Source organism: Camelus dromedarius, chromosome X (genome assembly GCF_036321535.1).
Source record: "Camelus dromedarius isolate mCamDro1 chromosome X, mCamDro1.pat, whole genome shotgun sequence".
In the NCBI taxonomy this organism is placed as follows: domain Eukaryota; kingdom Metazoa; phylum Chordata; class Mammalia; order Artiodactyla; family Camelidae; genus Camelus; species Camelus dromedarius.
Window position 1 is genome coordinate 103,352,835 of NC_087472.1, and position 27,414 is coordinate 103,380,248.

The window sequence follows — 27,414 nt, forward strand, 5'->3', positions numbered from 1 at the left end:
GGTTGATGGAAGTCCTGGCCCTTCCTTTCTCTCTACCTTGGCAACAATTGCACTGCACAATCAATGACTTTTTAGTGGAAGTTTACGATAGTATCATTGACAACGTCCCTCCTTTTCATATTGCCCTGGTGGTCTAGACTAAGCTTTGTGAGTCAGGTGTGCTTTTGAGCATCTGATTAAAACCACTGGCTTTCTCTTGGGAAAGTGAGTGCACAGCATTTTCCTGCTCATTTTTCCTGGAAGTTCACACTCTGCCAATGCCTGTCCAGGGCGTGTCAGACTAAGAAAAGGTTATGGTCATGGTGGTCATGGGGGTGGTATTGGAGGCCCGTCAGATGTGGCCTTTGAGGCCCAGGTTTGCCGCTTATAGGCTGGAGAGGGTTCTAGCCTTCCTCAGCTCGGGTTCTCTATGATCTGCGGATATTTGCCCATCACAGGGTTGCCGTGAGGATTCAGTAGGCTAAAATGCACAGAGGACTTAAAAGGGCCCCGGGACATTTGAAGTGCTCTCTAAATGGTGGCCGCTGTTGTGTCGGACTGGCCAAGTCAGAGAATTCCAGCCGTCAGCCAGCTTCAAAACCTTGTAAGAAGGGAGACAATTGTTCTAGAACCATAACTGAAGTACTTACTTCAAAACTTCTTTGACTTTTAGGGCTGCAGATTTTACGTAAAATATTTACACTAAGGCAATATTACGAGTTGTTGTGGCTGTGGGGTTTTTTTTAAACAAATATTCTAAATCAACCATCCAAAAATGTGTTGCCCCCCTTCACAATTCTCCCTTACTACCGCTTAAAGTATCTGTGGGATTCCTTTTTGAGAATTACTGTCAGAGGTCCCAGTTCATTTTGAATATCCTCACTGGGAACAAATTATTTAAGAATGAATTTAGTTTTTGGGAACAGCCAGAAAATATCTGGAGCCAACTTCTGGCACATAAGGTGAGTTAAAACCAGCTATAACTATTGAGTACAAATACTGATTTTTAAAAATATCTTTCATAAGGCATAGCAATTGATTCAAAGAGACTGAAACTAATTTTGACAAGTTCATCAGCACAAAATGACACCAAGTATTCACCAAAATGCTCTCTGTGGTTTTTCCTTTTTCTACATACATCAGATTGTTTTTTCCAGTGAACAATACCACTTTTATAGAAAGAATATATATATATTTTTAAATTGTGACATAGAGAAATAAATGGCTAAATTTTCATTTTTGCCAGCAGTCATGGACGTCATGGAGAAAGTCAGATTGTGCTTATGGACTAAGACAGGCATGAAATAGTTCTCAGTTGTATCTAATATATTCCATAACTTTATGATAATTTGGGTTATTTATCCCAGACCCATCTGACAGTGATTGTAAACAAGCTTGACATTTCTTCTGATGTAGAAAAATAGCAGAAAATCTACAAAATCACAATTTAAGAATTATCTCTTGTTTTCTAATTGCCTTTACTAAATTTCAGTGTAGATCTTTGATAAAACAGGGGTCAGCACACTCCTTCTATAAAGGGCACACTCCTTTCTATAAATAGTCACTATTCTAGGCTTTGAGGGTCATGCAGTCTCTCTGGTGACTGCTGTGTGGCATAAAGTCATCCAAAGATAATACACCAACAGTACGTGTAAAGGGTACAGCTGCGCTTTAATAAAACGAAGTTTGCAGAAACAGGCCACCGGATTTGCTGACCCCCGATCTAAATGATGCCTTTTAACGAGGACACTAGTTAAAACTGGAATGAGCCACAGAAAGTGCTGAGTCATGTTTGTTGTCTCCACCAGGCGTGCCCCACAAACTGGTCGCTTTAGAAGGGAATGGTTATCACGCCACTTCCATGCAGAGAGTCAATGACTTCACTTTAAGCCCTTCCACATTTTGTACTTTGTGCAAACTCAGTTTTAATTTTCTGTCACTACTTTTAAAAAACTGTTTGAAATCTTCACAGTGGGAAAGCTTTGATCCCTTCTGACTTTATGAGAAGGTGCTAGCAGGAGGCAAATTGTACAGAAAGTGGCAGACACCCTAACACTGATGCAAGGTCACCATCGTCATCTTCAACTCCTTGCTTGTCTCTGGCCTTACGGGTCATTTTGTAAGTGCTCCGAGCTTTTGCTAAAAATGGATGTTGCTGCTTTTGTGGTTTCCTGTTGTGGAAGCCAGCTGACGAAATGGGGCTGGGTCCTGTGTGGTCACATTCTTACCGAACGCCCATACGTCTGACTTGCTGCTGTATTTGAAGTAGTGAAACACCTCTGGGGCTGACCACTTGACCGGAAACTTTGTTCCAACTGAACTGACATACTGGTCATCAAGGACATACCTGCAGGGGAAAACAGCAACACAGCCCTTAGTCCACTTGGCTGTGTAAAGTGGGAGGACCTCTGCTGGCTGCCAGCACCTCCGCGGCGGCACAGGCTGATGCGGGACCTGCGGCCATCCGGTCTCAGCCCAGGGCCTCGGTTTCCTGCACCTTTTGCTCCCTTTCAATGTGTGAGCTTAGCTAGAGGCTGCTTACGACTTTTCAGCATTTAAAAAATGATATCTAACTTTGAAAGTACCAAAATCTGAATGCAAAATGTGGTAAATTGAGAAAAATACAAAAATATAAAAATAAAATCAGTTAGAATCCCACCCCAAAGATAACCTGTAGTTCTGCCACTCAGGGTTCTTTTTTGCTTGTGCTTTCCAATCTTTTTTTCTGTCTATAATTTGAACAAAATTGAGTTTCTATTGTGCTGAGGTTAGCTTTTATTTTTCCTTTAATAGCATATCGAGAACACTTCCCCCAGGGTCACATTTTCTTCTGCAGCGTCATGTTTAATGGCTGAATAGTATTCCCGCCTATGGATTAACATAGTTTGTTTAACTGTGTCAATTACTTCTAATCTTCTGCTGTTGTAAACAATGATAGATGACAATACCCTACAAAGATATCAAGACCATAAAAATATATGTTCAGAGGTATGCAGTACACTTTTGTTTATAATAATGATAAAGATGGAAGCAACCTCAATGTGCACATGCTGAAGGGTGATTAAATATAATATGGTGCATTAACAGAATTGTATGCAGCCATGAAAAAGATGAGCCAGCTCTACATTTACTAAAATAGAAAGATGCCTATAGTTTATAGTTGTATGCAAAAGCATGTGTATATAATGATTCCACTTTTGTGAGAACAAACAGTAAATGTACATATCTGTGTCTATGACTGGGCATGTTTAGGAATCAGGTATGGAAGGACGGCCACCAAGTGTGTCAGCCATAGTTACTCCTAGTGCTAAAAAGGTGAAGGAAGGGGGTAGATTCTACCTTTTACTTTATACACCATTGCTGTATTTCTTATACTAAGCATACTACTTATATAATTAACAGAGGAAAAGCCTATATATTTGCCCACAGAAAACCAAATAAATAATGACTATTAAGAGAAAAATGAAAATTATGGAAACCAAAGTTTTGGATATAATTTATAAGAAAACTTTAGATAGCAAAATATGTTAGAAATATTGACTGTAGTTTAAAATAGCTGAAAAAGCTGGTATGGCAAATCAGTCTTTGAAATATTAATAATAGTAATAATAAATAATGCTTTCACGGGATTACATACAGCACCTTCCATACCTCCCTCCCAGGCCCCCGCAGCTCCTCAGACACCACCAGACACTCACAGACTACCCTGACACCCCCCACTGGGGTCTGCTCATGGCATAAACCTTCCTTCAGATCATCAGGACCAAGTGAGACAACAGGCATCTGACTGATGTGACCACAGAGCTTCATGATCATTGGGGCTTGGTGCCTGGCCTCCAGGATCCCTATTCAGGGCAAGACCTGTGGCCCCCTTTTCCTAAGCTGCTGGACACTGTATTCCCTGAATGCTGGCAGAGTAGCCAATATTCCTGCTTTGAGAACAAGGTGGGATCACTTCCCTTGTCCTGGGAGCTTCTCCCTGCCCTCAGGAGCTGTGAGCAGCTTTTCCTCTTGTGCTCAGGAGAGCCACACATTTGGAGTGTCAGTGTAGGAGAGCCAGTGGATGGTGTTTGGGGTGATGGCAGCACACAGGTAAAGAGGCTCCCTGTCAATGCTAAAGGGTCCCAGAAGAGGAGCAGCTTCTAATCGTGAATTTTAGAGAAGGCTTAAAACAACAGGTCTTCCTCTGGTGTTTTAGGACTATGTTTGCTAAATATAGAGCTGGCTTTGGTCAGGTCTTCAAATCTTTGTGAAACTGCATTATCCCTCCTCAGCGTTCCACGAGTTTACATTGAGTCGGCACAACTTTACAGCTGTATTTTGTCTCCGTGGCTGGGGTGTCGACTTGCCCTCTAGACTAAACTGTGGGCACTGAGGGCAGGGGCTATCCCATTTATTCCAGTATCTCCCACAGGGCCTAGGCATTTTAGTAGGCACTCCGTAAGTGTTTGCCAAGTGGAAAGGCCACCGTGTTATGTCTTCATTTCCTATGTAAAACCATGAAAATCGGCTCTGAGGCTTAAATAGTATGAGGATTCAGAGTTAAGTAAATGGAAGACTCTTCTAAACTGCTATCAGAATCAAAATAATTTCTCAAATCCTGAAGTGTTTATAGAATGCTCACCAAGAGAATCTGAGTTTTCTTTCATGTCTTACCTGATGACACATAAAATTTAATAACACGACAACCAAAAATTTCCTAGTGTTAATGCTCTAGCCGTTTGAACATATAGTATTAAGAAGAAAAAAACCCAGAAAGGACTAAAGGAGCCACACACACACACACACATACACATACATACATAATTATGTGTGTATATATATATATTTATGTGTGAGAGTATGTGTGTATATATACATATATAAAATAGCATTGAGTGTGTGTGTGTGTGTGTGTATACACACACACACACACACACTCAATGCTATTATATTGTATATAACAGTACGATATATATAGTCACAGACATACACACTCAGTCAAGGCTCCTTTAGCCTTTTCTGTTTGGGTTTTTTTTTTTCTGGCTGTAACGTTATATTTGAATATTTAGGATCTTTCATGGAATTTATTTGTAAGGTCAGCAAAATATTTATCAAGGTGTCAAAAGAACTAAAAGGGACTTGGGATAATTTCTGAAGAACAATGCCATCTTACAGGCAAAGAAATGAGATGAAACATATTTCACAGGTGGTTGGAGGTAGTGTAGGGGAGGGGATCAAGGTTTCTAAGCCCCTCATTCAGAGCACGTTCTGCACCTCCATTTAGATGTGAATATAAATCCCTCTTTCATTGGTTGCCCCCTTGGAATTGGCTTACCTCGTCATTCCAAAGTCAGATACCTTCACAGACAGATCACTGTCCACCAAGCAGTTCCGAGCAGCCTTTGGAGGGAAAACAAAATTAGTGAGTAGTAAAAATGACCAAGAATGCCTTGGCATCAAAATCAGACATTTTCCTTCTCTTGGGCAGAGTACTCAGCACAATCTAAGATTGCCTATCACAACCCCAAATGCTATATTTTAAGTATAGAAGTTGTCTTTTTTCCTTTGTGATTTTCAATTTTTCAAAATGAAAAAGTGCTCCCATAAGTATTTTCCCCAAGCATCCATCCTTGTCAAACAACATGAAAGTTCTCACACATTAAACCCAGAACCTGAGCTCATCAATGAGAAGGGAGAAATCATTTCTAGGGGTTCCCTCTCCACCACCAGGACACCGTGTATGAACAGACACTTTGAAGGCCTAGATGCTGCACCGAGACTGACAGAATGCACTGGCTTAGCATGTGTGGCATGTTGGCTACTCAGCACAAGAAAATCTCTAAAGATTGATCAATATCAGTGCATACCCAGCAGAATGCTCTCCACTCCTACCCTGACCCAAAGACACACACAAATTTCATTTCATCCTGGTTTTTGTTTGTTTTCATATTTTCACTTATTGTATTGAATGACTGCTTTAGCACTAAGCCCTTCCTGGAGTAAAGGTCAACTTGGATTTAATGGTTCTGAGAAACACAAAATTGACCAAAGTCTTTCCTTGCCATCTCTTTCCCTTCATACCACAACCTAACTATATAGATATTGATGGCTGCTTTTACTCTTTCTGTTTTCTATACTTCAACTGTTTTATGTTGAGAGTGTTATTTTTATTACAAAAGTGTCATGCAAGTGACAAGTGAGCCAAGTATAAGTGACAATGCCTTCCTTGCCGTCCCACCCAATGGCCCCATCGTTGGAGGTGGGAACTGAAGGTAGCTTTCTTTCCTTTCTTTGAGCTACCAATGGCTTTGCTTACCAAGTCCCGATGTATGAACTGGTGGCTTTCTAAGAAGGCCATGCCCTCACAAACATCACAGCACATTTCTAGGAGCTGGGAGGGTTCCAGTCTTTTTCCATGACTCTTCAGGTAATTCAGCAAGCAACCATTGGTTATATATTCAGTCACTATGTAGATAGGGTATCTCTTTGAACACACACCATAGAATTTCACCAGCTTGGGATGGTTGAGTTTCCTGGAAGCAATAGATTTTCAAAGTTCAATAGTGGAATTTCCATATTTCATTTTCCAGATGTCCTGAAAACGAACCACTCTCCGATTTTTGTTTGTTTTCATTGCCTCCCTTCTACTGGAATGAAGGAAGAGAGGGGAAAGTTATGATCTTGTTCTGGGACCATCAGTCTTTGGAGGCAAAGAATGCTGCTTCCTATTAGACCCTGACAACCTCAGCCATTATGCTGCTGTGGGTGCTGTGGTCACCTTGCCTACAGAGAATCAAGGATGCAATGGTCTGTTCCCTCAGTAATCCTTAGTCTTGTGGCATCCTGAGAACTTCCATGACTGGTTGGAGAAAGCTACTCCTTAATAGCAATCACTTCCATTTTAAAGCATCTAACTTTCATGTCTAAACAGTTTATTTAAAAAAACAGTATCAGAATATGAAGGGCATAGGTAAAATGCCAATAGTTGCCATGTTAGGGAAGTGAGATTAGTTGTGATTTTTATTTCTTTTTAAAAAATTTTATTTTGCATTATTGTTCCATTATTCTTTGTTGTTGATGATCAGTTTAGAAAATAGTAACCATGTGACCTAGCACTTCTAATAGGTCCTGGCAGCAATTATGATGTTCATCCACTTATGGAATTGATCTATTCATATCAATTTACAGGATGGTTCTTTAATGTTCGTATGTGTAAAGTAAGTTAAATTTAACATGTCAATTAAACAAATTTTAACAGATGAGGATTTATTAAGTATTTAGTTATTTTCATCCTTCTTAGTTTAGCTATATGGACATGTACTGTCAGCTTACTTAAGGTGACGTGCTTCATTGCTCAAGATGGATGCATTTTTCAGCAGTTTTAGAGACCTGCGTTGCTCCCTTCAAAGGGAAAGCTTGTGGTGGGACAAAGCTGTTCCTTGAGTAAATTCCCTGCCCCGGGACATGTGGTGGGAACACCATGCCAACTGACACTGCCCACGTGAGAGGCCTCAGTTTGACCATTACATTTGAGACTTAACATTTTCCCCTTATGGCACAGTTTGACTTCTTTCTTTATGACTAGGTGATTTGTTCATGACTTTTTAGGATTCGGTAGGATTACCAGCCTTCTAATAGCAAATAAAAAAGTTTTCAAATTACACCAGGACGTGGGGGTCACACCAGGAGCCTAAGAGAATTTCTGGCAGGTTTTTCTGTCCTACCAAAGGAGGACACTAAGGGCCCCACCCCCAGTATTGTGATGGTACAATTGCCAAAGACAGAATAAGCTACATACTTTGCAGGAACTAGCGCAAAATGAAAAGGCAGAGATCCTTGTTTAAGAATTATTAAGAATTTCATGATGGTGACAGCACAGCGCTCAACCAAGCACAGAGCCCTTCTAAGTGCGGGAGCCCTCACTTCTGTGCCAGTAGTGTGCCCGTGAAGCTGGCCCTAGCCAAGGCTTATATTCACATAGTACCTTTGCTTCCAAACAATTCTGCAATTGTGGTAAAACTGATAACTCTAACGCTCCAGGTACCTCTGGTCTTCATAAAGGAATGACTAAGGAAAAATGGACACTGGCATGTCTGCTGGGTTTGCATCTCTGCGTTTACTAGCTTGGTGACCTTGGGCTAACATTTTCTGTGCTTCAGTTTCCTATAAAACAAAGATAACAATGTCACCTCCCTCATAGGCTTCTTGTGAGGATTGAATGTGTTCATGTTTATCAAGCACTCAGACAGATGCCTGTAACACTGTATATAAATATTTGAGTAAATTTTTTTAAAGTGCTTTTACTCTGTAGCAGGCTAGGATTTGTGGTTTCAACTGTCTTTGACCAAAGTCTTGCTATAGCATTGCTTCTCATACCATGCTGACTGGTTCCTTAAAGTAGGATGACCAGCTCGCTGTCCCCCTTTGCCTGGAACTGAGGGGTTTCCCGGGGCAGGGGACTTTCAGTGCTAAAACCAGGAAACTCCTAGGCAAACCTGGATGGCTGATTGCCCTTCAAAGTCTGATTCACCATTTTGACAATAAGAGGTAGAATCTTTAAGATAATTCTTTGTACTTAAATCAATGAGAGAAAGAGAGAGAGAGAACATATGTATTGCCAAGAATTAAGGGCTGTGATTGGGGCTGAGGCCCATGAGGAAGGGTATCTTCATTTATCGGATGAGGAAAGGAGTAGGGTGAGAAAAGGATTTTTACCAGACTGTTTGGGACATTGTCTATAGGGCATTAGTTTTGAGTAGTGCCTTCATCCTGGCCGCTAGAGGCTTGTGCCCTTGGACGTGTGCTTTCCAGGACCCCACTCTTCCTCATTCCACCGTGCACCTCCCCACAAGGCAAAGCGGCCAGATGGCCAAGGAGACATGTCCACTCAGAACCGATGCCTCCCTTTCTCTATCACTCTTGGGGTACCAGGACTCCGGAATCCCCTGTCCACGTAGTCCTGAGGCCTCTTCCGGGACCTGTGCAGACTCTTCATCCCCCAAGAATGAGCCATGCTATTGGTGTGCCTACTCCTACCCAAGCTCATGAGCCAATGGATAGTTGCTTGTGGGAGACAGGAAGGGAGCTTGGATGTACTGAATGCTATGTCTGCACATAGGCACTGAGTTCAGTACAGGATGGAGCTGGGGGTGGGAAGAGAAAGGGGAGGAGTGGAGTTTGGGGAGGCCATGGACCAGAGGCTGGTTCCTCTAAAGAGTCTTGAGAATTCTAATTTCGAATATGGCTTTTCAAGTTGTTGTGAAGATATACTTGTCAAAGGAGGCACATAGGACCAATTGTATGTAACTGTGTTAAATTGATTTATAATTTCTAAATATATCTCTGATATGTGCTCTTGAGCAAGGCCTGGCAAATGTTAGGGACAGGCCTGTTAGCATGAATGTCCTCCCAAGGTGAGGGCTAAACTGCCAATCCTCAGACAAAACTTACATCATGGTCTGGGCTTCCTGGAAGAATTCATCTTCTGACATGGAACCTTCCTTGATCATCTTAACAGCAACATCATACTCCCCCTTCCACTTGCCCAGATGGACCACTCCAAACTGGCCACTTCCCAGCTCCTTCAACAGGGTAATCTCTTCTCTTTTCAGTTCCCAGATTCCTATTAAGGCAAGACAGACAGTCTTCAGGATGAGAATAGAAGGCTTGGGGGCTAATGGCTTCCCATATGATTTCCTCTCCAATGAGAGTTTAATGTTGACAGTATGAAGAACATCAAGACTTTTTATTTTAAGTTGATCACTTAAAAGAAAACCCTTAGTGATGTAGTCTTATGACCTATTAGACCACAAGATAATGTCTCCAGAACAATATTGGTCCTGAAGCAGCTACAGTTGTTGACAAGAAAGCTTAGAGTAAAAACCCTTTGCTAACCAGAGGTGTCTTTGTCAAAATGTGCTCAGTGCCCTTAGCTTGGTAAAATATTATTACAGTTTCTTATGAAACAAAGTAAACTGTGATCCGGATGGATGTCATTATCCTAAATACATAAGGTTGCAAACTGGCTTTCCCGAGCAGGCACAGAATCCCAGAAGGAGAACAGGCAGTGGGGTTCTTGAGGCTGATGATTGGGTCAATCTTATTGATAATGCTGGGGAAACTACACAGTTAGACTGGGAGGACAGAAAAGGTTTTAGTTTGTTTGTTTGTTTAAGAAAAAGAATAAATAAATTAGAGCTGAAGCCCTCCCTGGCACAATCTGAACAGGAATCTCCTTCTTCTCTTCCCTCTTTTTTCAGTAAATTAACCATATACATGTATTTTAACCAAAAATGATGGGAGATGGAGTTTAAGAACCCAAGGGAGTGTCCGTACCATTTCCCAAGGACATGGACATGGGAACCTTGTTGGCCTTGGTCGACACAGGGTGGCGGAGTCGTGTGATCATGCCTGCAATGGAATCAGCATCATGTCATCACGTGATCATGTCATATCACATCACATTACGTCACATCGGTTCACACCTCTGCTTATGCTCTCTCTAGACTAGTTGAAAAAGCCCAGAGTTCAGGGTGTTGTCATGCAGAGAGAGAATCCATTCTGACCATATTCAGCCTGCAGTCATATTGTTTTGCTTGACTTGACTAATCAGTTCCACGGAAAGCAAAAATTAAAAGAGCAAAGCTATTTTATGTGACTTTAAAAAATCTCATCAAAGTTAGTTGCTTGATAGAATCTTTTCTTTTAAAAATTTCCCTTTTTAATTTTGCTCTTTTTAAAAATTATTTTATTCGTGGTTAGCCATCAACTATTTTTTAAATTGAAGTATAGTTGATTAACAATATTATATTAGTTTTAGGTGTACAACATAATGGTGCAACATTTGTATAGATGATACTCCACTTAAAGTTATTACAAATGGTGGCTGTATTTCCCTGTGCTGTACAGTATATCCTTGTGCTTATTTATTTATTTATTTATCTCACTGTCTAGATGATGAATTCTTTCTAGGACAGAGAGCATAGCTTAATTGTCTTTAAATCTGCCCATGGTGTCTTTTTAATTTATTTTATACATAGTAGTTTGTATCTCTTAATCCCCTACCCCTATCTTGCACCTCCCACCCCCACTGGTAGCCACTAGTTTGTTCTCCATATCTGTATGTTTCTTTTTTGCTATAATCATTCATTTGTTCTATTTTTTAGATTCCACATATAAGTGAAAACATAGAAGAGTATTTGTCTTTTTTTTGTCTGCCTAATTTCACTAAGCATGATATCCTCTAGGTCCACCTACTTGTTGCAAAAGGTGGAATTTCATTTTTTTAAATTGCTGAGTACTATTCCATTGTATATAATACCACATCTTCTTAATCCATTCATTTTTTGATGGAGACTTAGGTTGCTTCTCTATCTTGGCAATAGTAAATAATGTTTCTATGAACATGGGGTACATGGATCTTTTCAAAGTGGAATTTTCTCTGGGCATGTACCCAGGAGTAGAATTGCTGGGTCACGTGCAATTCTATTTTTAGTTTTTTGAGGAACCTCCATACTGTTTTCCACAGTGGCTGCACCAATTTACACTCCCACCAACAGTCTACTAGAGTTTCTTTTTCTCCACATCCTTGCCAACATTTGTTATTTGTAGACTTTTTGATGACAGCCATTCTGACAAGTGTGAAGTGATACCTCGTTGTGGTTTTGATTTGCATGTCTCTGATAATTATGATCTTGAGCATCTTTTCATGTGTCTTTTAGTCATTTGTATATCTTCTTTGGAGAAAGTGTCTATTCAGGTATTTTTCTCTCTCTTTGCAGTCCCATATTTAAGTATATATACACACAGCACAAACATTTGGTAAAAAAAAAATCTAAACAGTACACAAGGGTACAAGATAAGAAGTAAACCACTTGAATTTTTTTAAAAAATTGAACTTATTCTTAAATTGTCATTTTAATGGTTTACATAGAGTTAGGGTAAAGCTGGGTTAAAATAATCATAGTATGGATAGTGGCTCAAAAGAACTCATTCAAAAAATATATGTTCCTTTCTTTCAACATGCGATGTTTTCTAAGTCCTGGGAACTATCACACATGTTTTGTTTCTCTCCCTTTTTCTGTATATTTATTTAGTTTTTGTATGAGTGGTTTCTTTTAAATCCTGCATCTTTAATCAGCAAAATAAAAATTAGCACACTCCTCCAGAATATGTATATACACAGTTGCTACTGTGATGATACGTTATATGCATCATAAAATATATTCACAAATAGAAAACCCAAGAGAATGAGATTTTAAAAACAAATCTAAATAAACATTTTAATATGTTCTTCCAATCATCTGTAGAGTTTGTTGTGCACCCTCTGGAGTCATTCCACTTGGAAATGACTATTTATACAGTACCTATTCCAAAGGGTATTTTTGAGGTGCTACAGGTTAAAAAGAAACAATTAAAGAAATTGAGACCATGGGAAAATACAAATAAAAACCAAAAGCAACACCAGGAGTAAGGCCAATTCACCTCTGGGCATGTAATCAGGTCAGGTAGAGTTGCACAAGTTTGATGGTGAACTTATAGCTTATTTTTATGCACTGTTGGAAATTCATCCAGTCACTGCCTGTAAGTGGCACTAGTCTAGAAAAGACATTTAGAGAGGATTTTTTTCTTTTAACTTTATTTTTTAGGTGTATTGAGGTGTTCTTGACATACAATATATGTAGTTAAAATGTACAACTGTGGTGATTTGGTACATGTATACACTGCAAAGTGATTGCCACAAGAAGATTAGTTAACACTTCCATTACAAGAGACTTCTCTCTATATTGTCACCGGTCAATTAGGCAAAATTTAAAAAGAATGATAGTACCCAGTGTCTGTGAGGATGAAGTGTTGCTGTTGGTGGGGGTATATATTCCTGAAAAGCATTTGACAATGTCTAAATTTTAAATGTTCTTAGCTATTATCTCAAATTCCACTTTTAGGGCATTTGGCTACAGAAATACTCATCCAGGTGCACAAAGTTATGTGTGCATGACTGTGCACTGAAACATCGATTGTTCTGTGAAAATACTGCATATGATCCAACTGCTACTCAATATACGGTAAGGTGAATAAATTATGGAGTAATTCTACAGTAGAATTCTATGTATCTGTTAAGCAGACCAGAGTGAGCTATATGCATTTGCATGGGAAGACCTCCAAGATGTGCTGAGTCAAGAAGACAAGCTGAAAAGTAGTATATGTAGAATGATCTCATATCTGTAAACATATAATGTATATACATACATGTATATAATTTGTATATATGTAAGGAATAATAAGTGTTAGTATCAACATAGAAAAAAACACTGTCAGAATAGATACCAACTTGTCCATGGAGGTTATCTCTCTAATGATACACATTTCTATATCGTTTCAAGTTTGCAATCAAGTTACTTCTATAGGCAGGAAAAAACCTGCAAATATTTTTATAAAGAGAATCTCTACTTCTGTCACTGAACTCACTCAACTTCATTGTTTCTGGCATTATAGACTGTACAATGTTATATTCCAGGAAAGGTAGGTTAAAAATCACAGGAGGCATAAGGCTTGAGAGCGTTTTCCCCCTACTTTCATGGTTCCCTATATAGTTAAGAGTATTACGAGGAGGATCAGTAATATCCAAGAAAATTGATATTTATCAGCAAGGACCCATAAAAGAAAAACTGAAGTAAGTTACCTGCTGAATTGTGTTGATGATAGTGAATGAGCTTTGGAATGGACTCAAAACAGTAGTTTTCTGCCAGGTACAATTTGTTCTCAGCATTTGTGTGCACATGGTAATGTTTAACAGTTCCTTTTTTATCACTAGTAAGGAAGAAAGCATGTTAGAATGTTTTTAAGAAACAATTGAAGCTTGATTAAGTAATAGGTAAATAATTATTTTAGGCACATTTGCATATTTTGGAGAGGGGAGTCAGAGACGGTTTCTCAGTCTTGATGTCTGGTGTTTTCCTGAGGTATCCATGACAATCTGTAATTATGGAAGAGGGCTCCTCTCTGAACTCAGTGTATCCTTTGTGGGCACACGGAATTCATGTATAATAAAATCCCACCTTTCTGTACCATTCTTCCCTTAGTAAGTATAACACTGGCATCTTCCTTTGATGATTGAAAGCCTTGCAGTTTTCAGGATCATTATTCTGAACGTCAATTCTCTTTTAGGATAATAATAGAGATTAAAATGTGGGAGACAAACACCATGAGGCTGTGGATGGGAGGCTCTTTTGGGAGTGGAATATACAGGGTGGCATGGATGGGGCTATCCTTTAATTCCTCATGTGAACTTGTACCTCTTCTACATAAAACATTTTTTTTCTTTTGCTCTACTTTTAGAAAATAGTGGTGAATAGATGCATATTGATTTAAGCTAACGAGGAATGATTGATATGCCTCTCTTAGGTTTTAGAATGTGGCATAGTGCTCAAGAACTGGGCTTTGAGTACAGTTCTATTGCTGACTAGCCACCTCATCCAGTTGTTTTAAGATCAGATGAGATTGTGTATATATCAATTTGCACTATGTTGGCACATAAGAAACTTGATAAATTATTGTTGCTATAATGCCAGCCTTATTAAAATCACAATTATGAAAAGGAGAAAGGGTGCTTTCTTGTGATAGATTGGCTCCTGGTCTCAGCATCAAGTTCACTCCAGCCCATTAAAAAAGGCTCCTGTAGTCATTGATTAGAATTCTTTTCATCTGGTATCTCTTCTGTTTGCTGATTTTTCTACCTGGTCACCTTCAAAAATGAATCTGGTGTCAAGAAGCTGCACTAAGAGGACTTCTGACATCAGGTTTGGCTGAAACACGAGGGCCAGAGGGTCACAGAGCTTTTGCTATTCAGTAAACCAAGTCTTGCCCCACTTCTTACTGGGTTGGCTCTAATCAGCATCCAAGTATGCAACCTACTACGTAAGGGGCACCAGGGACATGGCTTCTGGCGCCAGAAATACCATATGCGTGCTTATGGTACATGCTATTATTTCAAATTGGAGGTAGGGACTCTGTAAAAAAATTCCCCCAGTAAAATAACTTTTTCATCACTTAATTATCTAAAAAATACATTATGCTTCACGGGGCAGGGCACATGGAGAAAACAGCAAGGCCATTCAATCATTTAAGGTCATTCAGTCGAAGCATTAAGAAACGGTTGCACACATAGACATTTCTCCCCCAAGTGGTCCTAATCAAAATTGGACCAGACTCTCATTCCAAAACATGGGAGATTTCAGTGTAGACACAGGGCTATCTGGTTGAAGGAACATGATCTTGGCTGGTGAAGGCCTGGCTTCAAGTCGGTCATTCATTAGGTCTGAGGGTGGGTCTGTGTAAGCTCTCTTTGCATTTCAATCCTCTCATATGTAAAACGGTGCAAATAAAAACAGCTTTCCTGTTTGCTTTGCAGGATGCTTAGAAGGAACAAAAAGGCTAACAACCAATGGGAAAGTGGCTTGGAGAACTCTCTAGGGGGATCCTAACGTTGGTGATGACGACCTGCATGAGATGACAGTGGGGGCCTTATATACGTAAGTGTTGGGGTGGGGGTAGTGGGGCAAGTAGGAGTACGTTTTTCCCAACAACAAGAGCAATAATAGGAATTACTATTAGTTTAATAAGTGTTTACTGTGTGCCAGGCACTGTTCTGATCCAATCTGTGCATTAACTCACTTCATCCATAGAACATAATTGTCACTATGTCCCCTTTTCAAAATGAGGACGCTAAGGCACAGAAGTAAAGAAACTTGCTTAATGTCACAAAGTTTTGAAATGGCAGAGTCAGGATTTGGACCCAGAGATACCATTTCAAACCAGAACTCTTAACCACACCAACAGGACAGCAGCCTAGAAAGAAGCTAGCCAGGGCAGACAGCTACACTGATTCACCCCTCTGCTCCCACTGGAAAGATTTACTAAAATCCAGACACTGGGGTAGGTTTCTCAGCTCAGCAGGCGGCTGGGGCCAAGAGTGCAGAAGCTCCATTGCTATTTTTTCTCTCTTTCTAGGCTTAGGACAGAATCAAGGAAGAATTAGGCAGGATTCTTTTAACAAGTGTCCACGGAGGTGAGCCATGCCCTGGGCACGCTGCTGCCACCTGGGTTGGGGGCAGGTGAGGAAAGGACCGCACAGAGAACAGACTCTGGAAAGTAGAGGGGAAAAGGCAACTACAAATGGTTGCATTCAATAGAAATACTTTGATCCAAAATTCCAGAGTTTAAAGATGGAGTTTTATCCCAAAATGTGACTTGATGACCAGTATATTCAAAGAACAGATGTAAGAAGATAAAAGAAAGAAATCCACATCATACTTACTCCATAGCCTTACTAAATAGGGACACTGTGTACATTCCCGCCTGGCTGGAATTTCTAACCATAAACGCTCCTTCTTTTCCCTGAAGAGGAAGGAAAGTGTGGAAGGAACAGAAAACATTTTCATTATTCTTGAAAACTATTTTTCCCGGTAGGTGGTAGGAAAGTAGATCTTTTAGATCCACTTTATTCTATTTATTTTTTTATACTGACGTATAGTCAGTTTACAATGTTGTGTCAATTTCCGGTGTACAACATAATAGTTCAGTCATACATATACATACATATATTTTTTTTCATATTCTTTTTCATTATAGGTTACTACAAGATACTGAATATAGTTCTCTGTGCTATACAGAAGAAATTCTTTTTAAAAAAAAATCTATTTTATTTATAGCAGTTAGTATTTGCACATCTTGAACTATCAATTTAGCCCTCCCCACCCCCCGTCCCCTGGTAAGCATGAGTTGTTTACTGTGTTTGTGCAGATCCGCTTTAAACGTCACTGACAGTGCAGATTATACAACAGTTGGTGCAGAAGGGACCCACAGTTTAGCTTTTTCCCTTCTCCCACTCCGTGTCTTTCTAGAGCTCCCCTGTGTCCTTCAACTCTTCCTCTCCGGTTACTTTTTAACCCTCTCTGATAATTTTCTCTGTTGCGTATTTGTGCAAGTCTAATGTTTTAATCTTTCAGAAATAAAATGTAAAACCACATATCACCATATCATGCCCTTGGAAGGTTTTAGAAAACCAAAGATGCTGAACAAATCCACTGTTCAGGTTCTATGCTCAACTTGTCTTTCAGAACATGCAAATTCTGAGCAGATCTAAATTTAGAAAGAATGGATTATCAACTGTGTATGTGACAGAATGTTGAGTTAGATGGTGGTTGTCACACTCTCTCTGGTACCCCTCAGAGGAAGAACTGATGTGTTTTATTAGGTTGAACTACGTCAAGGTGCCGTTTTTGTAGGTCAAAAGGGTTTGCAGTTGATAATTCCATACCAATTAGTAACAAAATCAGATAGATTTATTCCCTATTACATCTGCTGCCCTCTGGTTTAAGTGCCAATGGTTTTCGGGACAGAGTTGAAGTATGAGGTACAGAAGGCCCCCATAAATCAGCTCTCTGTATATCCAGGCTCTGTGTGGTCCCCTCCTACATTGACTCTGGGCTGAGCAATGGGCTTTGCTTTGGCCAATGGGACGTTAGCAAACACGACAAAGGCAGAGACTCCGTAAGTGCTTGTGCCTAGCTGTGGGGCTTGTCCTCTTCAACCACAGCCTTGAAATCACCATTCTGTGAGGAAACCAATGCTGGCCATGTGGAGAAGAAATCTGGCACCCTGGTTGACTACCTCAGCTACTCCCAACCCCCTAGTCAGTCCACCAGCTAAACACAGCCTCGTGAGCATCATAAGTCTTGTTTCAAGCTGCTCAATTTTGAAGTGGCTCATTATAGAGCAGTCAGTAGTGGGAAGAGAGGAAGTGGTTAGACATGAAGTGCCGGGTCACCTGTGGGCGGGACAATGAACACTATGATGTCTTGGCTATATAATTAGCACTAAGGTTTCCACCAGGAGTGTGTTACCCTCAGGGCCCAACAATAGAAAGACATTCTTAGAGGCTATTTTAAAGACTAGACTACTTACCTTTTGTCTCAGTAACTGCTCAGATTGTGACCTGGAGATGTTACCTGCAAACCAGCTGCAAGAGAAAAGAATTCCATTTTGAGAATTAAGAATTTTTAATTGCATAGCTTGTCACTCCACTTTCTCATCTGTAAAATGAGGCAGTAGTCTAGATCAGGGTTTTCTAAACCTGGCTATTCAAGAGGATCACTTGAGGGCCTGTTCAAAAGTCCAGATTCCAAAGTCTCCAGCACTCAGTTATGATTCTGGGGTGGGGCCTGCACATCTGTATTTTTAAATGGGCTGGCATTTGGGAACCTTTCAGCTCCTTCAAAGTGATCTCTGAGTTCTACGTTTCACCATTTTCAGTGAGAGCCAGAGATTAGAGCAATGCAGAATATTACAAGGGGAAAAGTCCGGATGGCCAAGGATGAAAGTTCCCATCTTCCAAGCCTATAATTTTCTTCTAATAATCTGATAAACATCCCTCATAGCATCTAATTTAAAAACAAATGCTTCTTTTAAAAATATTTTTTATTTGCAGGATTGCAATAGGTAAGCACCTAAGGTTATATTAAGACAGGAGCAGTTGTAATGAACTGAGAAAAAGATGGCATGGAACAGCCAGGTGTAATCTTGAAATATTGCCCTTTTTACTAAGTTAGCAAAGAATATCATGTCTCGCTTCAAATGGGGAGCTCAGCAGCCCACAGATCTGTGACTCCTGTGAGATTGACAATGTCTGCAGTCTTTGGCTTTGGCCAAAGTGTCACACCAGGGAAATGATCAGGGTGTGAAGTGGGATGGGGCATTGGTTTGGGGCTTGGGAGGACCCTCTGGCCAGACAATAACACCCAAGGAGGGAAGAAGCACATGAAGGGGTGAAGGTGTATTAGGTGATGGGCAGTTCAGTGAAGCAGGAAGTGCCTTAGACTAGCCAACTTGGAGGTTTGCATTCTAGACATAACTTCCCAATAAGTAGTTGTGTGTGGCTTTGGACAAGCCACTTAGCCTCTTTGACCATGGAATTCCCCATTGGTAAAACTCAGATGAGGGCTGACCTTGATAAGCTTACAAGTTTCTCCTAACTCTACCCTGATACATATTGTCTAATTACCACTTGAGGTATTAACAGATAGTTTTCTTCCTAATTAACATTTTTAGCTAATCATAGCTAATTAAAAGACCTCAGGATCATCTTCCTATGATCCAAGATATATGCCTATGGGAGGTGGAAGAAAGAAATGATCAGGAATAAAGGGAGAGGGCCTAGAGAGGCCGGGTGAGATTGTGGATAACCTCCTCCTCCCACACATACACACTCACACACACACATACACCCACACATACACATTTTGCCTGTGTCATAATTTTGCTGAAGCCTAGCTGTTTGTTTTAAAAAACATTTCAGCATTTCAGTGTCAGAGCAGCAGAGGCCTGGGCCCACTGCTAAGGCCTGATTTTCCCTCTAAACCTCAGTGCCTCGGGCTTTAATAGAGTGAAGGCAATGGACGTAAAGCAGATACTTAAGTAATAATGAGAGAGCAGGAGTCTGGGCACCCCGGATCATACAGCCCTCTAGTCCTGATCTCCCTTTGGCATCTCCTGGACTTTGAAGAAGTCAGATCTTTCCTGATCATGTCCCCAAAGCACGCTTCTCACACACCATTTGAATTTAGAAATGATGGAGATAGAGACTGTCTGTATGGTCAGATCTGGGCTTTCTGAATCAAAGAAAGCCTTCCAATTCATCTAAATGCTAAAGACTAAAATCCATGATTAGAGGGGAGGATATAGCTCAGTGGTAAAATTCATGCTTAGCATGCACGAGGTCTTGGGTTCAATCCCCAGCACCTCCATTAAACAAACAAACAGACAAACTAACTAACTAATTACACCACCACCCCCCAAAAGAAAAACAAAAAAAGAGGAAAGATATTTTAAAAAAATAAAATCCACGATTAGAGGTTTACAACCAATGATTTAAGTCTTTGTCATCTGTTAGAGTACAATTATCTTCAGAGAATTTTTGTGCTGGTCTTTCCCAGTCTTGTGTATCTTAGTTGGAATGATTTCAGCAGATGCTTTCCTGAGGGTAGATGTTGGAGCAGAAGGTGTGGCTAAAGGGGAGCTAGAAGGTAGTGAACAGGGACATGTACTTTGTGAAAGTTCTCGCTGCACTTGTAGCCAATGAATCAATAACAGTACTCATACAAAAACAGAACTAGAAATACGCATTATCCTAGTGGCCAATGGATTTTGTTGCCATTGGGTAACAGGTGTCTAAGACATGCCATATTACTGTCACTTCTTTTTTATTATTTTATTTTTTATTGAAGTATAATTGGTTTACAATGTTGTATTAGTTTCTGGTGTACAGCATAGTGATTCAGTTATACATATGTATTCCTTTTCATACTCTTTTTCATTATAGGCCATTACAAGATACTGAATGTAATTCCCTATGCTATATCCCACCTCTTCTTAATGCCAAACTTTAAGTCCAGAAGATGATTGTTTGTCCCTGTTTGTGGTAGAATGATAGAATCTCAGGCTTTGGAAAGGACCTTCACAGCACTTAAGACCAACCTGCCTCAGTATCGTTGGGGCGATCGCACATTCTTATTTGCTCAGAGAAGTCCGGTTGATGCCTGATGATGCCTGGTGTAATATTTAATAGTGTACTCTCTCTCTCTCTTTCTCAAGTATCCTAATTTGGCTGTTAAATGATAAGGTCACTCTAGGAATGGGAACCTCCCAACAGAAATGCTGTGATATTCAAGTCTCACTTGTGCTCCTTTGTCAAATTACTGTATAACTAACTTCAAAATTGAACTCAAGGGTAATAAGGGCCTTCAAACATCATCCTGGTGAGGGGCCTCCAGGGATGAAATAATCAGCAAAAATATTATAGACTGCATCTATGGAGACAAAGTGAAATGAAGGGAAGCCAGATATGTGATAAATCCCAGGAATATGTGCAGCCAATTTAGATAATCCAGATTGGGGAAAAATATTTTCATTAGTAACAACCGAGTTCTTTGTCACCTATCCCCCACAATACATGGCCCAGAACTTTACATGAGTTGCTCCATGTAAATGCAGCCTCTTGAGCAAGTCTGAGCCATCTGCTTATAGTCTTTGGGGAAGAATAGCATAGAAACATCTATGTCTCACTGTAGAGGAACACAGAGGGCTTTCAAAACTCACTCATAGTCATCAAGGGTTTCCTCTTCTTCAGATGAACTTGACTCAGGGGATCCCCTGAACAAGAGAGGAAACAACATGAATACAAAAAAAAAAAACAAAAAACACAAGAAACAATCCAGGTATGTTAGTGTTCATGCTAACACCAGTGCATATCATGAGTAATGGATAGGAAAAATCATTGTGACCCACAAGTCATTGATTCAGACCACCTTCAGGGTTCAGAGAATCAAACTACATGGATTTGTTTGTTTTGTATTTACTTTAAAAAGCCAAGTATAGTTGCAAAATTATTGCAAACGTGGTTAGTTTTCCTGCAAATGGAAGAAATCCTGCATATAAAAGAATATTTGAATTGGTTTTACCATGACATCTTTGAGGTGCTGTGATTTACATTTCTCTCCCTTTGGTTACTGCTGGCAAAATCTTCATTGCTACAAAAAAAGAGATACACTTCATACATTTATGTTTATTTATAAATTTTAAATGACAAAAGCAATTTTGTTAGATATGTTTTAGCTTGATTGAACATTTTGACCCATATATGTCACTTGGTTTGAAAATTTAAGCCAATGAGTGTTTTTCACATTTTCATCCTTTCAGGGACTCTAATAAAAAGCAGTAGTTTGACAGTATGTCTAAACAAAAGAGAATTTTTAATAATGGCTCATAATAACCCCCAAAATAGAAAACTTGGATTAATAAATCATCTTGAGTGGGGTTGCCCTGATTTTTTTCTATGTATGCAAGCATTCTACCACTTACATATTTTTAAATAAGTTATTTTCCTCTTTGCTGTTGTGACTGCAATGAAAAGTCTTGAAAATACTGAACTTTTAACTCCATGGGGACTCAGCTAGATCTGCAGGATTTTCTTCATCCTCTGCCACCCATCATTTCATCTCTCTCATTTCGGGGGTTAAGCAGAGCGGGAGGAAGTGCCTACTTCTCCAAGTCCAAAGGCTGTTTTATTTGGAATGTAGGACCTATTTCCTGTTTGCTTCCATAGCCCAGGCTCTTTTTCAAAACCACACTTCTCAGCGACAAGCTTCCTGAACAAGGCAGTGCTCCTCTGGCTCCTTCCCCACCTGCCCAAAAGAGCCTTGCTCACTAGCATAGCTTTTCCACTTCAGCTCTTCATAGGAAAACTCTTATTTAAAAATGCTAAGCAATTTCTTTAGCCTTTTTGTGGTTTTTAAGAACATGTGGAGAGTGTCCGTCGATGGTGCATCTCTTAGGTTTATCCTAAGCTCCCTCAGCAGAAGGATGTATTTGAAAGATTCAGTGTTCTAGGATGTGGGGTTATTTGGAGAAAGAGGGGAGGGAAAGGAGAGGGAATAAAATGCTCAAGTATTATTTAGATCATTAGATCAGATAATCTACATGGAAAGTCCATGCTGTTCAGCCCCAGTGGGGCCACTGTGACCCCACCCAGGTTTCTGGCTCAGGCCTGAACATTTTCTGAGAGGACGGCCCTATCTATGCTGAGACTGCAGTGGCCAGCGTTGAGGTAGCTCCAAGGCAGTGGGGTAGCATCTACTCTGTGTGCTGCACAGCCAGACTGAAAGCTGGGGTTTACCTTTTCAGTTTCCTTACTTGCCACCAGTCAGGGCAGTCTTCTCTTGGAATATACTGCATGTTGACGTTTGATGGGGAGTCATACTTTTTCTTTGAGTCGCTGTCATATGGGACAAGAGCAGTACTTGAAGATGGTTCATCCGCTCTGAGAACTGGAACTGCTCGAGGAATCTTCAGCTTTGGAGGACAAGAGAGTTTAGTGTATCACAGTGAGGCACAGATTCATGTAGTGGTAACTAACAACCAACCAGAGCATATTAGCTCTTAGATGAAAAAGAAAGAGATAAACAACAAGGTCCTACTGTATAGCACAGGGAACTATATTCAATATCTTGTAATAACCTACATTGGAAAAGAATCTGCAAAAGAATATATATATATATATTTATATATATATAAATAAATAAAACTGGATCACTATGCTGTACACCTGAAATTAACACAACATTGTAAATCAACTATACTTCAATTTAAGAAAAGAAAGTAAGGAAAGGAGGGAGGGCGGGACAGAGGAAGAAAGAAAAGAAGCAATACAAAGTATTGACAAAGATACGGAGCAACAGGGACTCTCATACTTCGCTGGTTGGAGCATGAGGTAGTATGACCCCATTGGAAAGTTGTTTGTGGAATCTTCTAAAATTGGATGTGCACATATCCTATGGTCCAGAAAGTCAATATAACACACCCAATAGTGAAACCAAAAGTCATATAAAAGAATGTTCATAGCAGAATTATTTCAATTGGATAAAACCTGGAAACTCCCTAAATGCCCATTAAGAGGATAAAATAATAAACATATTGTGGCTGTAGTAGGTTAAATAATGCCCCCCCCAAGATGTACAGCAGATATAAGGATGGAAGCAGAGATCAGAGAGGCAAGAAGATGCTACCATTCTGATCCTGAAGATGGAGAAATGAGCCAGGAACCAGGGAATGTAGGCAGCCTCCAGAAGCTGGAAAAAGTCAGCCCCTAATGCCTCCTGAAGGAACACAGCTGTGTAGACTCATTTTAGACTCTGACTTTAGAACCATGAGAGAATAAATTTGTGTTGCTTTAAGCCATTGAATTTGTGGTAATTTGTTGCAGTATCGATAAGAAACTAATACAGTGTTATATTCACACAGTGGAATTCTATATAACAATGAGAATAAACTACACCCACATACTAAAATATGGGTGAATCTCCTAAGGAAACAGACAACAAAAACTATATACTTTATAATTCCATTTATATAAAGGTCAAAGTCAGGCAAATAATCTATGATGCTATAGGTCAGGCTAGTGATTACCCTTGGTGGGATGTAGTGACCGAAAGAGAAGATTAGAACCCCTGGGATTCTGTGATGTTCTGCTTCTTAATCTGAGTGTGGATTAAACAGATGTGTTCAGTTTGTGAAAATCCATCAAGTTGAACACTTAGGACTTGCATACTTTTCTAAGTGCATGTTATATACCTCATTGAAAGTTCACATAAAATATATCATCTGAATTTAATTTTTTTCACATTGTACTTTACTTTTTCTCAGGGATTGACATACTAGAGATTTTAGTTCTGCAGGGCCCTGCTATTTATGAGCTGTGAGATCCTTCTTCCCAAACATAAATGCAGTAGAAAATTTCCTGAACAGAAATCTGAACAGAATGACTATAGAGCAAATTTTCATTTTCCTCAGCTCAGCCAAGTAAATTCTCTAATGAATGCTCTGGTGAAAACAGAACAGAAGGAAACATGCTTTTCACAATATCCTCTCTGATCCCTGATCCCTTAAGGAAGCTTGTAATCAAAAACAGACTTAGGAACCCTTGGCCATGGATTTGCCTGACCAATCATTTTCAATGCATTTCCCAACTAATTCCTTGTCAGAGACTAGATGCAGTGGTTTGGTGCTCCTAAATTATCCTTTGCTCTTAGCTTTGTTTAAATTAACTAAACTTTATTGGAGTATAATTGACATACCATAAAATTCATCCATTGTAAGTGTAGAATTCAGTGACTTTTAGTAAATTTATCAAGTTGAGCGATCATCCTCACAACCCAGTCTTAGCATGTTTCCATCTCTCCTATAAGATCTGTCTTGCCCATTTGTAATCAGTCCCCACTCCCATCCTGGCCCCAGGTAACCACTAATCAACCTTTGAATCTATAGATTTGCTTATTCTGGACATTGCTCTTAGGTGTTTACAGGGCCATAATTTCCAAGCTTCAGAACTGGAGTATGCATCCCAACCAAAAGAGCAATGTCCCTGATAACAAAATAAAACCCCCAAGCCTTAATAATTGTACCAGTCTCCTAGGGCTGCCATAATACCTGACTACACATTTGGTGGATTAAAACAACAGAAATTTATTCTCTCACAGCTCTGGAGGCCAAAAGTCCAAAATCAAGGTTTCATTTAAAGGCGCTAGGGGAGAATCTTTGCTTGCCTCTTCTGGCTCCTGGTGGTTCTAGGCGTTCTTGGCTTGTGAGAGCATCATTCCAATCTCTGCCTAGGTCTTTAAATGGCCTTCTTCTCTGTGTATCTCTCTGTGTTGTCTCCTCCTCTTCTAAGGGCATCAAGCATGGAAATTTATGATCTATCTTAATCCAATATGATCTCATCTTGATCCTTAACTAATTACATCTGCAAAGACCCTGTTTCCGAATAAGGTCACATTCTCAGGTTTGGGAGGGAGACATGAATTTTGGGATATGCAATTCAACCTACTACAATAATGAATTTCTTTTTGTCCTTTATGTTGGTTTACAAAAATTATATGGTTTTACTCAGTTAGAAAGAGAGAAGTAAGCATGTGTGAATGCGTATAGCTGAAAATAAGTATCTAAGACACCAAAGAGCTGATGGGTGGATGGAGATGCTCCCTTACTTTCAGGTGAGCTTCCAGAAAACCACCAGGAGGCCATTTTATGTGTCTCCTGGCCTTTGAGGAGGCTGACACCTGCCTGGGAAGCTTAAAAGCAGGAGGTTATGGCATTGAACCCAAGAGAGCAGAGCACAAGGAGAGCCTATACTGCGAAAACGAGCCACAGACAGTTTTACTAAGCAGAGAAACCAAGGTTTTATCTGCTTTCCTGTAGACCAACTCCACCCTTGGGAGAGGGTTGGCTGGGAGCCATTTTGAAAGGAACTCTGCCCAAGATGAGTGAATGGACCCAGCAGAAAGTTTGAGGACTAGAAACCCAAGAGCTAATGGTCAAGACATTTGCTCTGTCATAAAACTACATTTGGATCCACACCCCAGTGGGAAACCCACGGAAGTCTCTGAATTATAGTCTGCTGTGCCCGCTGGAGTCCCATTCCTTCACCAGGATACTTACATGAGGCAGACTTAGCTATGCTGGTGGTAGCGGGGGGATGCCAGCTGATAACAGCCGCATGTTGTATGTGATGCCATCTCAAGGACTTTTCACACACACACCCATTTTTTTGTGTTTACAGATTAGAAAAAGGCCCAGTTATTGAATGCAAAAATAGAAAATGGTACAATGGTTCTATGTTTGAATTCATTATTTGATATTGCTATTGCTATTGCTATTGGTGATAACTCACACTTTCTCTCTCTTTGCTGAGTGTTCTGAACGAAGCCCATATTTTCTAGTCTTGAATTTGACAACTCTTGGCTTATTTAACGTATCTGGACTATGAAAAAAAATGGAAATGTTGACCTACCACTCTATCTGGGAAGATGGGAGCTCTGTGTTTTTCTTGTTTGGTAGCAATGTGCAGATCCGCATCTGAAAAGTAAGACCAAGTAATGTCAGAAGAAACTTTAAATAAAACAAAGCAAAACACCCAATGTTATGAATCAAAAGCACGAACCAGATTGTGTGAGCAAGACTCCAGATTACATGAATTTTGACACATCTGGAGTGATTCTGTTGTTTCCTGTATAACACCCAACTCAAACACCACTCTTCACCATTCATTATCAGTATCCTCCCAAAAGGATAAAAAATTCAAGTTCCTCTAAGTTCTATACACTGTTAATTTATATTACACTTCCACTTTGTATTTGAGAAGCAGATATCTAATCTCATGGGGTAGCATCTATGACCCTAGGATTTAGAATCCATGTCTGATTCTTTTTTTATTGGCTCATACAAGATGCTTATAAATAGCTGATTTATAAGTGAACAAACTTATCCCATATTTTTTTCCTGTTCTTATGATAATGTCAGGTTTTTCTTTCTACTCACATGTGTAGATAATCAGGCTGTGATTGTGGAGCCATCATATGCCTTATAAGTGGGGTCGCCATATAGTTCATTGACCAAGCTGGAACATTTGTGACAGTGATAGGTTGGCTTTTAATAATTATGCCAGGTCACCAGCTGCAGAATGAGACTGTCCCAAACAAACTGGGGTGTATGGTCAACTTACTTATGGGCCATGTAGTCTGGAAAGGAGATGGTCCATGACATATTGGAGACAAAAGGAAGCAAAGACACTCAACTGTTTCCTTCCTAGTAGATGTGCCTGTGGGCTGCCTGTAGCTCAGCAGAGGAGGAGGCCAAGGGAGTAAATTACACTTAGGCAGATAGACAGTATCACAACTGTCTAGTCTACCACCCATCACCTCTGTGGCAGTCTGTCATTTTTTTCAGAGGCTACCAAAGAGCCTGTGGCACCCAGGACACATGGCAAGTGCCATCCAGACAGAGTCCAGGAAGATAATCCCAAGGCAGTGCCCTCTCTGGCCTTTTTCCTTCTCTTTCTTAGGATGT

The 27,414-nt window shown here is 40.0% G+C and overlaps 1 protein-coding gene across 4 annotated transcripts in view; it reads right to left on the reverse strand.

Annotated features, from left to right (window-relative positions):
- BMX (BMX non-receptor tyrosine kinase) overlaps positions 1–27,414 on the reverse strand; it is a 49,090-nt gene that overhangs the window by 4,834 nt on the left and 16,842 nt on the right. For all 4 annotated transcript variants that reach the window (XM_031445860.2, XM_031445859.2, XM_031445858.2 and 1 more), the window contains 12 exons: positions 26,360–26,424; positions 22,691–22,866; positions 21,477–21,545; positions 21,115–21,168; positions 17,926–17,980; positions 16,277–16,356; positions 13,643–13,770; positions 10,297–10,371; positions 9,412–9,583; positions 6,278–6,494; positions 5,297–5,361; positions 2,208–2,326 (listed from right to left, as the gene is read on the reverse strand). In XM_031445860.2, the coding sequence (XP_031301720.1) occupies positions 2,208–2,326; positions 5,297–5,361; positions 6,278–6,494; positions 9,412–9,583; positions 10,297–10,371; positions 13,643–13,770; positions 16,277–16,356; positions 17,926–17,980; positions 21,115–21,168; positions 21,477–21,545; positions 22,691–22,866; positions 26,360–26,424 (1,275 nt within the window). The remainder of the gene's footprint in view (positions 1–2,207; positions 2,327–5,296; positions 5,362–6,277; positions 6,495–9,411; positions 9,584–10,296; positions 10,372–13,642; positions 13,771–16,276; positions 16,357–17,925; positions 17,981–21,114; positions 21,169–21,476; positions 21,546–22,690; positions 22,867–26,359; positions 26,425–27,414) is intronic.